This window comes from Mustela putorius, unplaced genomic scaffold (genome assembly GCF_011764305.1).
Source record: "Mustela putorius furo isolate JIRA1106 unplaced genomic scaffold, ASM1176430v1.1 tig00003875_pilon_pilon_pilon, whole genome shotgun sequence".
Taxonomy (NCBI): Eukaryota; Metazoa; Chordata; class Mammalia; order Carnivora; family Mustelidae; genus Mustela; species Mustela putorius.
In genome coordinates this window covers 675,684-690,828 of record NW_025422026.1, presented here as the reverse complement: position 1 = coordinate 690,828, position 15,145 = coordinate 675,684, and the positions used below count along the sequence as shown (strand labels likewise).

At 62.1% G+C, this 15,145-nt stretch overlaps 1 protein-coding gene across 2 annotated transcripts; it reads left to right on the top strand.

The window, feature by feature from the left end:
• Positions 1-518: 518 nt before the first annotated feature.
• On the top strand, positions 519-14,508 carry DNAJA4 (DnaJ heat shock protein family (Hsp40) member A4). 2 transcript variants are annotated; one of them, XM_004781710.2, is made up of 8 exons: positions 519-658; positions 1,525-1,663; positions 6,849-7,029; positions 8,421-8,525; positions 9,498-9,725; positions 10,515-10,745; positions 12,689-12,789; positions 12,877-14,508. In XM_004781710.2, exons 1-8 carry the CDS (start codon positions 579-581, stop codon positions 13,090-13,092), a joined length of 1,281 nt encoding a protein of 426 aa, XP_004781767.1. In that variant the 5' UTR covers positions 519-578; the 3' UTR covers positions 13,093-14,508. The 2 variants fall into 2 exon arrangements, with proteins under 2 accessions (XP_004781767.1, XP_044923270.1); XM_045067335.1 differs by lacking the exons at positions 519-658; positions 1,525-1,663 and adding an exon at positions 4,564-4,712.
• Positions 14,509-15,145: the final 637 nt, after the last annotated feature.

Below are 15,145 nucleotides of genomic sequence, written 5' to 3'. Positions count from 1 at the left end.
CTCTTGGGAGACCTGGACACGTGGCTACTCACCCCTGAAACGCGTCAGGGCGCACACGCCCCCGACATCACTGCTTACCTGTGGGAGACAGGGGGGAATCCCACTGTGCGCAGCAGGGAGGCCCTGGTCCACAGATGGGGCGGGCAGAGCACCACAGTGCGAATCTGGAAGGGCTTACGCTCCTGCCAGCCTCGAAGATGACCCGGGGGGTGCCAGCAGCGGCAGGGCCCAGGGAACCAGGGTCCCGCCATGGCCGCGGACCCCCGCCTACCCTCAACCCCTCAAGCATGCAGCGGTGCGCTGCAGGCCTCCCCACGCCTCCCTATGCCCGCCAGCCGTGACCGCACAGAGGGCCCCCCCCCTCCCCGGGCGCGGCCCAGCTCTGGCGCGCAGGACGCAGCTCGCCCAGTCCCACCCCTCGGGGCAGGGTTTCCGCCCGCGCGACCCCTGGAGCCGGCCGGTCCTCGGGCCAGGGGGACCCGGAGACCCACGGAAGGGCAAGGCGGCGGCCCCTGGGCGGCAGGACGGTCGTCGGAGGGCAGTAACTGCGCCGAAGCCCCATTCCCAGCCCCCCCGACATGGCCCGGGGCGGCAGTCAGAACTGGAGTTCCGGGGAGTCTGACGGGCAGCCGGAGGAGCGCGTGGCAGAGGAGACCGGGTGAGCCCGCGGGGTCGCGTCAGGCCCCGCGTCAGGGGAGAGGGGCGGGGGGCGGGCGAGCCGGGGGCGGGGACAGACGGCCAGGTGAGTCAGCCATCGGGGTCCGGGGTCGGGGGCCAGGCAAGTCGGGGTTTGGGGTCCGCAGCCAGGCGCGTCGCCGTCGCGGGTCCAGGATGAGGAGACCGGGGTCTGGGGCTCTGGGGGTCGGGGGTCCGCAGCCAGGCCAGCTGGCCGTCGGGGTCGGGGGTCCGGGATGTCTGGGTGGGGCTCTGGGGCTCGGGCTCGGGGGTCCGGGGTCAGGGTCTGGGGGTCGGGGGTCCGCAGCCAGGCGCGTCGCCGTCGCAGGTCGGGGGTCTGGGTGTAGGGCTCTGGCGGGCGGGGATCCGCACCCAGGCAAGCTGGGCGTCGGGGTCCAGGGTAGGGGGTCCGGGGTCGGGGGTCGGGGTCTGGAGGGCAGGGGTCCGCAGCCAGGTGAGCCGGCCGTCGGGGTTGGGGGTCGGGGTCCGGGGAACTGGGGTCTGCAGCCAGGCGCGTCGCCGTCGCGGGTCCGGGGTCCGGGGTCGGGGGATCCGGTGCCCGCCGCGCCCCCACCGCCCCGCCCGCCGCCAGCCCGCGCGCCGCCGGAACCTCCGCGAAGGTTCTGGGCCTTTGTGGCGTCACCGTCTCTCGCGGAACCTTCCGCCGGCGCCGAATAAAACCCGCGGCGGAGGAGCCGGAGGCCGAGTGCGGCGGCCCCGGGCGGCGGGCGGCGGGAGCCCAGGGCGGCGGGAGCCGGAGCCGGAGCCGGAGCGGGAGCGGGACGCGCGGGCGGGCAGCGGGAGGTCCGGGCGGCGCTGACCCGCCGCGCCCGCCCCGCCCGCCCGCAGGGACAAGATGGTGAAGGAGACCCAGTACTATGACATTCTGGGGGTGAAGCCCAGCGCGTCCCCGGAGGAGATCAAGAAGGCCTACCGGAAGCTGGCGCTCAAGTTCCACCCGGACAAGAACCCGGATGAGGGCGAGAAGGTGCGGGGCGGCGGGGGTCGGGGGCCTGGGGTCGGGGGAGGCGGGGCTGGCGGCGGGGGTCGCGGGCCTGGGGTCGGGGGCCTGGCGGCGGGGCCGGGTCGCGGGGTTGGAGGCAGGCTGCGGGGGTTGGGAGACTCTGGTCGGGCAGTGGAGGGGCAGGGGTGGAGGGAACGGGGTTGAGGGGCTGGTGCGGAGGGCAGGCAGCAGGGGTTGGCGGCCTGGGGTTGGGAGACTTGAGGTTGGGGGCAGGCGGTGGGGGTCAGGGGGCTGGGGTCTGGGGCAGGTGCTGGGGTTGCTAGGTTGGGGACAGGCAGTGGGAGTTGGGAGACTGGGGTCAGGGCCAGTGGAGGGACTGGGGTCTTAGAGTTGGGGGCAGGGGTCAAGGGACTGGGGTTGAGGGGCTGGCAGCAGGGCTGTGGTTGGGGGACTGGGGTTGGACTCAGGTTCAGGACAGGTGGTGGGGGTCAGGGGGCTGGGGTGGGGGCAGGCGACAGGGTCGTGGCTGTTGTGGTCATTGGGGTGAGAGGGCAGATGGGGGGAGTGGGGGGGGTGGTTGGGGCTGCAACAAGCCCCGGGAGCCCTGGAGCCCCCCACTCCTCCGTTGCCACGGCAAGCCCACATGCCACCCAATGTGTCCAGCTCCCGGGGGCGTGTGGTTGGCACAGCCCCGGAGGGCAGGCCTGTAGGAGGGGCCGCTGGCAACCCCGGGAAACAGAGGCAACACCAGAAGTTGTGCACTTGCCGGAGCCGTGGGTGGGATGGTTGGTGTTTCTTCCTTGTTGGTGCATCGGCACCGGGAACCCCGTGGATTTGGTCTGTGTGCCCGTCTCCCGCCTGGTCAAGGTCATGAGACACCGAATAATCTCATTTATTAAGCAGGGACAGGGAGCTCTCTACCCTGACACAGCACTTTACAGGAGTGGTTCAGGTTTATTGTGGCAAATGACCCAGAGTCAATCTTCAGGACCCGCAGCGGGCGGGAATGCTGTGTATGGTGGCGACCGGACTGGAACAGCCGCCCTGCTCTGTCCTAGGAGGCCCGTTACCCACTGAGCCGGTGACCGGCAGGACAGCCTGCTGGTTCTTGGGAAGGCTGCTTAGCTGTCCCCGTTCCTCCTTCCACGGTTTGCCGCTTTCTTAGAAAACTCTGCAGTCTCAGGTGGTGTAGGGGAGGGTCTCCTGCCGTAGGGACAGCAGAGACCCCCAAGCAGTGGCTGAAGCTGCTGATCAGGCAGGTAGAGGCAGGAGCCCCGGACGCCGCCCGTGTGTGCCTGCTCCCATGCTGGCGGCTGGCGGTAGAGCTGGGAGGTTATATTTAGCCACATGTGCCGAGTGCGGCTGTCACAAGTTTACCATGCTTTCCGCAAGACCGTTCGCTGCTCACTCGCATTCTCTCGTCTATATTTAGAGGTCACTGTGGCTGTTGGAGGGCCTGGCTTCGTCCGTAGTGTGGGGAGTCACAGACGTGCTCGTGGCCCTACTGGAGCTTGTCGGGGAGAACCTCCTCTGGGGGGGCGGGCGGGGGGAGCGGGTCCAGGCTTCTTGACGGACGGCTCTGAGGCTGGCTTCGGTCAGGGCTCGGAGCAGCATCCAGGAGCGTGCTCAAGGCTGTGTGCGTGCCCTTGGAGCAGGTCTGCTCGAAAACTTTCACTTGACCTCCACGTTTCCCGGGGGGTGCTGCCTGTGCGTCCCTCTCAGTAGACCGTCTGGATTGCTCCAAGCTGGTACTTACTCAGAGCCAGGCACTGAACCGGTGTCCCATGTGAGGCTTCTGCCGGCGGGCCTGGGGCGTGGGGGTCCTGTGATGTCCCCACCACTCATGAATCTTCAGTTCTGTGGTCCCAGCAGGCTGAACCCTGCCCTGAGCCCCGGCCCCGTCCTCCTCCTGCCCTGGTGATAATTCTTGTCTGATTCCTGCACCCACCCCCACCCCCTGGCCCCCACGCTCGCTCCCCGGTCTGCTATCCCGTGCAGGGGCTGGAAGGTGGTCGGGCTGGTGGAGGGAATCAGCACAGCCTGTACAGACACGGTCTGGGACGGCAGTTGCTGTGGAAGTGGGGTTGGAGATCAAAGGGTTGAGGTGACAGTTCATGGAAACTCTGCCGTTAGGTTCCCTGAGGGGGGCTTCCTCACTCATTCACCAGATCCCTGTTTTTGTCCTTCTGTGTGCTGGGTCCACGGTGTAGACGTAGACATTGTCTTTCTCGTGCAAGTCTGTGTGCGGGTCTTGTCCACCTTCTCTGTGTGGGAAGAACTGGTAGAATGTTTGTTGTTCCTCCTCAGTTTGTATTATTCATGTCTCTTCAAAAATAGATTAAGCCGGTGCTTTCACCCGGCAGGGAGGCGAGTGAGCCAGCCAGCGGGGGTGGAGGGAGTGGCCTTTGTTTTGTGTCCTGTTGTCCTGTGTTGCTAAGCATCGGGCAGCCGTGCTGGCCACTGGCCCCTCCTGGGGTGTGTGGGGGCCCGCTGTGGTGGCTTTTCCACGGGGTGCTCGGCCGCGGGCCAGGGGGCCCCCCTTCGCAGGTCAGGGCTCTTACCTTCCACAGCTGGAGAGGAATTCGGGCTTTTGGCCAACTTCACTGTAGCTTTTCATTGGAATAATAGATTTTCAAGTTAAAAGTCACACGTGAGGGGCACCTGGGTGGCTCAGTGGGTTAAAGCTTCTGCCTTCAGCTCAGGTCATGATCCCAGGGTCCTGGGATCGAGTCCTGCATCGGGCTCTCTGCTCACCGGGGAGCCTGCTTCCCTCTCTCTCTGCCTGCTTGTGATCTCTCTGCCGCTTTCTGTCAGATAAGTAAATAAATAAATAAAATATTAAAAACTCACACAAGAGCGTAGCAGTGCGAGAAGCGCGAGCCTGTAGAGGAGCGCCGCCGCACACGGCACCCTGCCGCCGCTCCCGGGCCGCTGTGCACATGGGCTCCCGCGGGGTGATGGTGGTTTGCTCGTCAGCCCGTGTCACAGACACGCTTCCAACCCGTGACATCGTCCCGAAGTCTTCCTAGCCACGCGGTGATCTCGGTCCCACGACGTGACCACAGTCAGAGAGGTGAGCCGGTGAGAGCACTGAGCTCAAGCTGAGGGGGTGGGACGACTGGAAGGGGGGGCTGGAGCCGCAGGGGTGTGGCGGGCCTGCTCAGGGCTGTGGGTGCCCGCACCCTGCCAGAGATGCGGCCCATTGTTAACTGCCCAAGGGACAGGGCGTTTCCACTTCTTAGATTGGTCATTGGGTGACTTTCAGGTGTTGGGAGGACTTGGGGAGTGGTCCTTGTGGAAGTTCCCGGGCAGCGTATTCATCTGGTCCCTGACGTGCAGCCGGGCCCGGAAGGTCGGGGCTCCTGCGCCCCACGCCGCAGTCTTCCTGTCTTGGATGGGGTAGGGGCGAGGGAGGCCTGCTGCTTCGCAGAAACAGAGAGAAACAACGGAGCACAAGACGTGGCTGCCTTGAGAGCTCGCCTGACATCCCTTGAGGACTGGGTCTGTTAAATTGGCTCGTTACTTGTTAGCTCGTGCTTATTGCTGGTTAATTAGAGTGGATCTCGCTCAGCGATCTGAGGAAACCCAGCTTCTCTGTTTGCTTCCATGTTCGGTTGCTTCTAGCACGTTCTCTTCTCCGGCTGTGGAGCCAGCCATGCCGTAGGCTGTTGACAGGGACCCCGTTTGACAGACTGGAGAGGACTCTGGAGGCACCCTACGTCCCGTACTCATTTCTGAACTCCTGGCCTCAAGCCATTCATCAGACACGCAGACGTGGCTCTGGGTCCCGGGTCATGGCTGAGCGTGGCTGAGCGTGTGCCCTGCGCTCTCGGACTGGCCGCTGTGGTGGGGGGCGGGGGGTGCTGTAGGGAGCGCAAGGCAGCAGCTGGCCGGGTGGCCTAGAGTGAGGTCTGGCTTGGATTCCGGGGCCACAGGCTGCCTCAAAGAGCTGGGGCAGTGGGCTGGGTGCCGGCCGGCTCTGGGTGCCGTGGGCTACCCCGAGGCCGGCACGTGGAGGACAGGTGCAGGCCACTGAGGAGCTCCGGCGCGGCCCTGGGCGCAAGGTGGCCTCTGTGGCGTAGGCATGCGGTGTGGTGAGGACAGAGCGCAGATATTTCATAGTGTTCTAATTTTATTTTAAAAACATCCATGGAGCGCCTGGGTGGCTCAGTGGGTTAAGCCTCTGCCTTCAGCTCAGGTCATGGTCTCAGAGTCCTGGGATCGAGTCCTGTACCGGGTTCTTTGCTCAGCAGAGAGCCTGCTTCCCTCTCTCTCTCTGCCTACTTGTGATTTCTCTTTCTCTCTCTGTGTCAAATAAATAAATAAAATCTTAAAAAAAAAAAAAAATCCATGTCCCCCCTGCCCTTTGATTAAAAAAAAAAAAAGACCTATGTACCCAGAGGAGCGTGGGGGCAGTGAGCGCTGGGCCCCCTCCCGCCCCCCACAAACGTGGGGCGCCTGCTTCACCTCCCGGCCCTGATGCTCCTGTGTGGCTTCAGCCTGTGCGCGCTGGCCTCGCCGGAGAACTCGGACCCTGAGGAAAGACTTGCCTTCTGCAGTCGCTCTAGGGCCTCCTGTAGTCACCCCCGCACCCCCCAATCTGCAGTCACATGTGGCACTTGGTTCCCTGGTCTGTCTGGCTGAATGTCTTTCAGTCCGGGTTTTCTGATACTTCTGTTTACAGCCGGATCCCTGTGGCACGCTGGTGGCAGGAGGGCGGTGTCTTAGGGACTGGAGCAGAGGGTTTGCTGCCAGTTGAGGTGTGAGGGGAAGGGAAGCACGGTTTTGGCGCTGGCGGTACTGGAGACGGGGGACTGGGCCGGGCCCGGAGGACGGGTTCACACGTGTCAGCAGCATGCGTGGACAGGTGCCCCTGAGGCGTCTGCCGCTGCGTCCCTGCGTGGATGAGCTAGTGCACGGCGGGGGCCGGGGAGGCCGGCGGCCGTAGGCCGGGAAGCGGGCCCTTGCTGGGCGCCGGGTTACACCCAGCCTGACCTCACGGTCTTTGGCTTCAAGCTGGGTGCAGGTGAGGCTGGGAGGAGCGACCGCTCCCCGCAGGCCCCATAGTCCCCCGCTCCTGAGCAGCCGGGTTCCAGAGGGAGCGTGGCCTGCTGGGGAGCGTGACTGTGTGCGGAACACCTCCGCCAGCACCTCAGAGTCGTGGTCTACCGAGCGGCTCACACCTTCTCTCTCTCTCTCTACTTTAAAGTTCAAGCTCATATCCCAGGCTTATGAAGTGCTTTCAGACCCAAAGAAGAGAGACATCTATGACCAGGGCGGCGAGCAGGCCATCAAGGAAGGAGGCTCAGGCAGCCCCAGCTTCTCTTCACCCATGGACATCTTCGACATGTTCTTCGGGGGCGGGGGACGGATGGCTCGAGAGAGGAGAGGTGAGTGCCTTTAAAGACACTAACCAAGTTTCATAATTTTTGAATGCTACCAGTCATGGGAATCGGGGCAGGTCATGCCTTAAAAGGGATCATTAGCCTTAACTAGCTCCCCCACCCTCCAGTGTCCAGACCACCCCGAGCCTCTTGGCACCTGGACACGCGCCTGACACCTGCGGACACTACCCGACGGGAGCCCGCGGGTGTGAGTGGGGCGGGGGGGGGGGGAGGACGTTCCTTTTGCTGTCTGCGTCTCGCTCATGAGGGTCAGGCCATGGGGTGTCCTACAGGACATCACAGCACCTCCTGTCCCTGCCCCCCGACCCGGTCCGTGCGCTCCATTTCCGGCCGGCGCTCTGTGGGCTGTCTCGCTTTCTCAGTCCGCGGGCCCCGTCCCCCCACAGGTGCGCAGGTGTGACCAGGTTGGTAAGAGCCTGCCCGCCTCGCACTCCGCCGTGCGTCGTGGTTCATGGCTTTATCCCCAGGAGGTGAACGAGGGCCCCAGGCAGCTGTGACGCCGGCCAGGCCACGCGCTGCCGCCGCTGGCTATTACGCATGGTCCCCAGTGGCCCCTTTCCCTGTCCAGTTGACTGTGGATACTCTGCTTTGAGTCCAGATAGCCTAGCCTACTGAGATCCTGGGTAAAATGAGGTATGAGCTCCGCCCCGGTGTTTACGAAGGGCGGGTTGCGGGTTGTCGCAGTGAGAGGCCCTGGAGGGATGAGGCAGTGTCTGTCGACTTTGAGCTTCAGAAGCTTGGCCACCCGCTCTCGAACACAGGGTGCTGAGAATCCCGAGTCCCTCAGGAAGAGCCCTGGCGCCATGTCGGGGCTGCTGGCTCATGTACTTGACGATGGGCACGATGGAAACTGCGGGCCCCTCCTGCCTGGTGCTCTCCCTGTCCGTGGTGAATAGCTCCCGTGTCCTGGCCAGTGAACAGGACAGTGCGTCTTCACGACCGAGGGAGCTCCGAGGGAGCCCCTGGACCCTGCGAGCCATCCGACTCTGGCCTGGCCCTGGGTGCACAGACTCCCTCCCCAAAGACATGGGGCCCACAGATAAGAGTTCAGCAGAGGAGAGAGTTCCCACTTGGCCACAGATTACAGAAGGGCTCTTTAGGGCCCCTTCCGTGGGGCACTGGCCTCAGGTTTGTTTTTAGGAAATAAAGATGTAAGGTCTTTTGGTCGATGTCTATAAACGATTGAGGGATTGGCCCTTAGCTATAAAGGGTGTTCGTTCTCATGGCTGGCTGGGGTAGTGGGGGTGTGTGTGGCCGACGCACCCTGATCTGCCGGGGGGGGGAGTGAGCGCCCCACACGGCTCTGCAGCCGGAGCTCATGGCGACTGCATCTCCTGCCGTGTTACTCATTGCTCTGTTCCCGCTCTCCCCCTAAGGCAAGAACGTTGTCCATCAGCTGTCTGTAACTCTCGAAGATTTGTATAATGGAGTCACAAAGAAGTTGGCCCTCCAGAAAAATGTAATTTGTGAGAAATGTGAAGGTAAGCGGGAATGTCTGAATGAGTCCCATGGTTGTGATCCCTTAGACCTGGGAACAGTTCTGATTGTTCCATAATGGGGAGAAAAGTCCATTTTTTTGTCTTTTCAAATATAAGGGTCCAACAGACTGCAAACTGGTGACCTAAGGGCCAGGTCTGTTTTACTGTGCCATGTACGTTCTTTATTCAGACTGACATTTATTTAACACGTAGATCATTATTTTAAACCCGTAAAAGTGCAGAGGGCTCACCCCACTTAGGGGTCAGCAAACCTGTCCTGTGACAGGGCTGGGCAGGAAGTGCTTCAGGTCCCCGGCAGCGTGGGCAGAAACGGGCAGAGCCGCCGAGACCCGGGACGCTGGCTGTGGTTTACAGTCCCTGGACTCGCATGCAAGTTTAATGAACACAGTTTTTAAAAACTAGGATTTTTTAAAAAATATTTTATTTATTTGACAGATCACAAGCAGGCAGAGAGGCAGGCAGAGAGTGGGGGGAAGCAGGCTCCCTGCTAAGCAGAGAGCCCAGTGCAGGGCTTGATCACAGGACCCTGAGATCATGACCTGAGCCTAAGGCAGAGGCTTAACCCACTGAGCCACCCAGGTGCCCCTGAAACTAGGATTTTTAAAGAAAAGTCGTCTTGGTGACCTCAGACGCACATGGTCGTGAGCTGGCCGAGTGGGGCTGCTGCCCTCCAGTCTCTCAGCCCAGTCCCCTTGGCCACCTGGAGGCCCAGCTGGTGAAACTCATGTCACGAATGTGGCCGGCAGGGCCAAAGCTGCGGATACTCACAGTCGCGTGTTAAGGTCTGGATGTTCCTTGCTGGGTTAGAATCCTCCAGACTATATACTGCCGACCAAGACTGCAGACAGAGTTCCAACCCCAGTGTCCCGTGGAAGGGCTGCTGACCGCCCTTGCTGGCCGGAGGCACAGGCCACCCGTGGAGGAGCCTGGCTCTCAGTCCCGCGTCCCCTGCAGGTGTCGGCGGGAAGAAGGGGTCTGTGGAGAAGTGCCCTCTGTGCAAGGGCCGTGGCATGCAGATCCACATCCAGCAGATTGGGCCGGGCATGGTGCAGCAGATCCAGACCGTGTGCATCGAGTGCAAGGGCCAGGGCGAGCGCATCAGCCCCAAGGACCGCTGCGACAGCTGCAGTGGCTCCAAGGTGATCCGTGAGAAGAAGATTATCGAGGTGCACGTGGAGAAAGGTGAGGCCGCACAGCTAGGCGCTCCTCCCTGCTCGGTGTGCTGCTGGCAGCTGACCGTGGGGCGCACAGGTCAGGCGTCTGGGACCTGGAGCGCAGCGCGGCAGACACTGGTCCCGCTGCCCCGCCCTCCCGGCTTCAGTGCCGGGCCGGTCACCAGCCAGTCTTTGTGCTGCAGCTGGCTTCTTCCAGGTCAAAAACAACCCCTTTTGAATGAAGGTTTTACAGTGCTCTGAAAGGTGCTTGACCTTGAGTTTGGTTAACTACCCTCCCCCATTTCATACCATTCCCTTGGTATCATTCTTGACCGCCTTGGCCGCTTGTCGGCCAGAGGGCTCGCTCCTTCCTGCACCTGGTTGCCTCACTGCCCAGATGCTCCCAGGTACCCACCCCCCCATCTCCGTGCGCCCGACACCGTCAGTGTAAGGCCTTTCTCATGGTTAGCTGCTCTCCAGGTACTTCCACGCTGTTCTGTGAGTTCCTACTCCGGTGAATATGAACTAATGAGAGATGAGACCAAAGTGTACAAATTAACACCAGGAGGGCGTTTTTCCAGGACTTCTACTGAAGCACGTGACTGTGCATGCCCTCAGAGCCAGGCCCCGGGGTGCAGCAAGAAGTGGATGGTGACCCGGGCGCGCGGTGATCCCAGCACTGCTCTGGTGCGCGTGCCCATGAGCTCAGGAGGTCTGATGCGTCCAAGTCCCCAAAGGGCCGTGTGCCGTCTTCAGAGCTTTGTAGAGTGCACGGTTTTTAAGAGAAATGCTAATCAGAAAGGATAATATCTCACAGGTATGAAAGATGGGCAAAAGATTCTGTTTCACGGAGAAGGAGACCAGGAGCCTGAGCTGGAGCCTGGCGATGTCATAATTGTGCTTGATCAGAAGGATCATAGTGTCTTTCAGAGGCGCGGCCACGACTTGATCATGAAAATGAAAATTCAGCTTTCTGAAGCCCTCTGTGGCTTCAAGAAGACGCTAAAAACGCTGGATGATCGAATCCTCATGATCACGTCCAAGTCGGGTGAGGTTTCAGAGGCGCGTCTCTGAGTGCTGGGCTGGGTGGGTGCGTCTGGGACGCTGCTGGCCGCTAGCCCCGCTTCACCTCTGACGTTAGCACCATGTCCTTTGCTCTCAAGTTTAGAGTCCCTGCTGATGACTGAAGAATTTTATGACTCTTTACATATGCTCCTAGAAAGTATTCCAAGTTAGGGGGAGGGCCCCCAGCAGCAATCTTGGGGCCAAGCCCCATACCTCAAGCTTTAAAAACTTAGTGTGGGAAGCAGATAGTGGAGGTCTGTTCTGCGCGTGCCCCTCCAGCTTCCGTGCTGTGGGCACATGGGAGACACCGTCAGGTCCAGTTTTCCTGAGGAGACCTTGCCCGTCAGCTTGGCCTCGGCTGCTCACACGCACAGGCCGGGGGGCAGCACTGAGGCCTGCCGGTGTCCTCCAGGGCACGTGCACCCAGCACACACGAAGCCGCCTCTGGCAACATGGAGGCTGTTCGTCTGTGTCCGAGTGCGTCTGGGCGGGGCGGGGGGGTGCAGGCTGACACTCTGGCCGTGAGTGGAGCTGCTCTGGTCCCCTCGCCACACCCATGCCCTCCTTGCCAGGGTCGGGGAGTGGCTTGCAGCTGGGTGGGTCGTGACCTGCCTGTCACTGCGTGGCGCGACCGGTGCAGGGTGCGCAGACCGTAGAGGGCCCGGCCTCCGGTTGCTTCCTTCCTTCCCATGGCCTCGTTCACTGTCTCTGCGGCTTCCCTGTACACTGTTCCCTCCTTTTCTGTACGTAAAAGGATATGGATTCTGGATCCAAGCCTCGATCAGAGTTTTTTCTTTTTTTAAAAAGCTTTTTATTTGGAAACTTTAAACTCACAGAAAGTTGTAAAAATAAACAGTACCAAGGTCATCCCCTCCTGTTGACACTGAAGCCCGTTTGGGCACCTTGCTGTAAGGCAACGCCCATGTGAAGCTGCAAGCCACGACCCCTCCCAGGTCCCTAGTTCCTCCCTGCTTGAGGGGAGAAGGTCGCAAGCAGGAGTGGGTTCAGGGTCTGCTCACGTGGCCCCAGGCCCGACTGTGGCACCGAGGATGCGACAGGCCAGCGTCCGCAGGGAGTCGTGGGAAGCCTCACGGTCGCAGGGCTCCCGGCATCCCACTGCGCATGGGCAGTACCCTGCTGGTGGCCTGGGGCAGAGGGGAGACCCTGTTCCTAGCGTGGTGACGGGAGGGGCTGGGGCTTGGGAGGACCTTCTGCCGGAGACTTCTCTTGTCCGTCTTGCTCATTGACGCTGCTCCGTGTCCTGTCTTCCTGCGCGCACCGTCTTGTAGTTATTTCTCGTCCCTTCGCTCCTGCTGTCAAGGCACAGAGACTCAGGATGGGTGGGGAAGGCGCCCTGGCAGCCGATGGAGAGGGGCCTTCCGCAGGTGGCTTCCCGGCCCGGTCAGTCAGAGGCAGGAGCATGAGGGGTAGGAATGGAGACAGAACTTTCCAGCACACAGGACCACTGAAGGCCCTGCAGCTGAAGGCCCCACGCCCCTGCATGCCCCCGGAGAGGGTGCTCGGTGCCTCCCCCTTGCCAAGTCCGCAGTGGGGAGCTGGCTGCCCGGCAACCAGTGTTTGGCACCCCTCCCCCACTCCTCTGCAGGTTCACTCCCTTGTCTGTGTCGTCACTGCCAGGCTGAACAGCTTATCTCCAGGGAGACTCTTGGGCCCTTTCTTTCTGTTGGGGGAGATGGGAGTTCTGCAGTTCTGGGGCCCAGACCCGGTGGTGCCTTTTGGAAGTTGTTGTGGCAGACCCCAGTGTGGGCTGGACTGCCTCCAGCCCTGACCCCAGGGTTCTGGTTCCTGGTTCGCTTTCCACGCTCGTCCACCTTGGGCTGGAGGGGCCGGGCGCCACCCTGGCATGTCCCCATCCCCAGCCCGGGCAGGGTCTTCCCGCTCCTGACTGAGCCTTCTCTGCGGCAGGCGAGGTGATCCGGCACGGGGACCTGAGGTGTGTGCGCAACGAAGGGATGCCCATCTACAAAGCAGCCCCGGAGAAAGGGACCCTGATCATCCAGTTCCTCGTAAGTTCCTGAGTGTGGCCGCCGCGGGTGGGGTCCGGGCGTGCCTCCGCGCCGGCCCACCACCACCGCTCGCTCCTCGCCCTGCAGGTCATCTTTCCCGAGAAACACTGGCTGCCTCAGGACAAGCTCCCGCAGCTGGAGGCCCTGCTGCCCCCGCGGCAGAAGGTGAGGGTCACGGACGATATGGACCAGGTGGAGCTGAAGGAGTTCAGCCCCGGCGAGCAGAACTGGCGGCAGCAGCAGGAGGCCTACGAGGAGGACGACGACGGGCCGCGGGCCGGGGTGCAGTGCCAGACGGCGTGAGTGGCCGCGCGAGCGCCCCGAGTGTAACGTTGGCACAATGAAAATGGCATCGCCTAGCGGCCTCGTGTCTGGGGTGTCCTGTGTATGTGTTCAGCCTGCTCAGGTGCTGAGTGTCGTCTTGGTTTTTCTTCTGTTTTTCCTTTGGTTGTCACTTAAGTTATAGCTTAATTTATATTTAAACGTTTCAAGTGTGAATCACTTCCAGTCTGCACATGGATCTGTTTATTCATGTTTTCAGGACACTTCTGAGATGCCGGTGACGGCACTGACACTTGCTCCCGTGGGGCTGTGCCGTGTCCTGTCCGCCAGGGCAGCCCCCTCCAGGGCCCTGGGCAGCGCCCCAGGCGCGGCTTCCCTGCCCTGCCTCCAGGGCTGCTGAGTCTAGATTCTAGTCGATCCTCCTCCAGAACAGAAGCCTGTCTGTGGCCTGGTTCACAGGGCGAGGGCTGCGGGGCCACCAGCCTTGCTGCTGCTCTGTGGCTGCAGTGGGTGTGTGATCATCTCTCTCAGAAATTTCCGGAAGCTTCCTGGCCTTGTGAGGATACAGCAGGCTGACATAACTGTCTGCTGGGCCCTGCATCTTGTCTGTGGCCGTGAGGACTTCCTACCGGCCGCCTTTGCAATGTTCTCCCACCCAAGTGCTTACCGTGAAGAAAAGGACACACCCCCACCCCACCCCTCCGCACCCTGTAGCCTTGGCAGAGGCCACCGGAGCAGCAGCCCAGGCTGGGAAGGCACAGCCGTCCGTCTGCACCCCCTCCCAGAGGTCGTTCCTCTGGCTGTGCGGCCATGGGACACGGCTTCCTGCTCGGGCAGGGCTCTGCTGTGCGTGGTGGCGTGGGCCGCCTCCCCTGACGGACCGTCCTCACGGCTTCACTCCCGGCAGGCGGCCACAGCTCACATGGAGTTGCCGCAGCCCCAGCCATCACCGGTCCCTTCCCTCCCATGGCCGTCGGGGGCAGAAAATGCTTTAGATGTGGCTGGGTGAGAGCGGAAGCCGCTCGCTCATCAGACCGCCCGCCCTTGGTTCTGGAGAAGCAGAGTCTGACGCCAGGGGCTGCCGTGGGCGGGGGTGGAGGGGTCCATCAGGCCCACGCAGTTGGGCTGAGCTGGCTTGTGTGGGGGGACCAGGCTCCAGCAGGACCGGGCGGGTGGGTGCCACTTGCTCAGAATGGTCCCTGCTTTGACCACCGATCAGGACAGACCTTAAAGCTACTCTTCCAACCAAGCCCGTGTGAAAACCCGTCCATAAATGGACCGCAACTCCCTGGTCTTCCCCACCGCGCGACTGCTGGGGGGCGGAACTATGTTCAGCTCCCAATCCTGGTCGTGGGGGTAGGATCTGGAGGGTGTTGCCTAAAACTCATTCACCCTGTGCACCCATCACTGCAAAATTAAACCTGAGCTGGGATGAGAGACCAGCGGCTCTGGCTGTTTGTTTTCGGGAGCTCCCCCACAGGTGTTAGGGGCCAGCCTGCCTCGCACCAGCGGACGGGAGTCCGGACCCGAGGTGGGGCGAGTGCCGACGCTGGGCGGGGGGAAGCGTCCACGGCTGTGCTGCCAAGGCCAAGGGGCAGGAGAGGGGCACGGGCTTCATCCTGAGGGTGACGGGACTGGGGGACAAGCATGCAATCTCACAGGCATATGAAGTCATTAATAAAAAGCAATTATCTTCAGAGTGAGCCATTTTCACACAGGCCCCGCTGAAGGGGCACCGGCCTCTGGGGTGCTGGAGGCAGGGCTGGAGCCTGGGGACATCGCGGAGGCGGTAGGGTCCACCACAGGCCACAACCCTCTGTGCTGCCGTCAGGTGCACAGTGTGGCTGGGGACGCTCTCGGGCTATCAAGTAGATGCCCAGACAGGCAGGACTCCAGAACATTCCTAGTGGGGCAAACCCCCCGTTCCCTTCAGGACCCCACTCTGAGACCGACAGTATGTGGGGCTCAACCCTCTGGAAAGCAAGCCTGGGCTTCTTGGCTGGGAGGGCTGGGGAGGGCCAGTGAGCGCCACATCCCGCCATCTCTGGGGCAGACACCCCTCCCGCGCTCCCAC

Coding starts and splice junctions, on each gene's coding strand:
- DNAJA4 (XM_004781710.2), top strand. CDS start 579: ATGGCCCGGGGCGGCAGTCAGAACTGGAGTTCCGGGGAGTCTGACGGG. Junction 659..1,524: donor CGCGTGGCAGAGGAGACCGG/GTGAGCCCGCGG, acceptor GCCCGCCCGCAG/GGACAAGATGGTGAAGGAGA. Junction 12,790..12,876: donor CCCTGATCATCCAGTTCCTC/GTAAGTTCCTGA, acceptor CTCGCCCTGCAG/GTCATCTTTCCCGAGAAACA.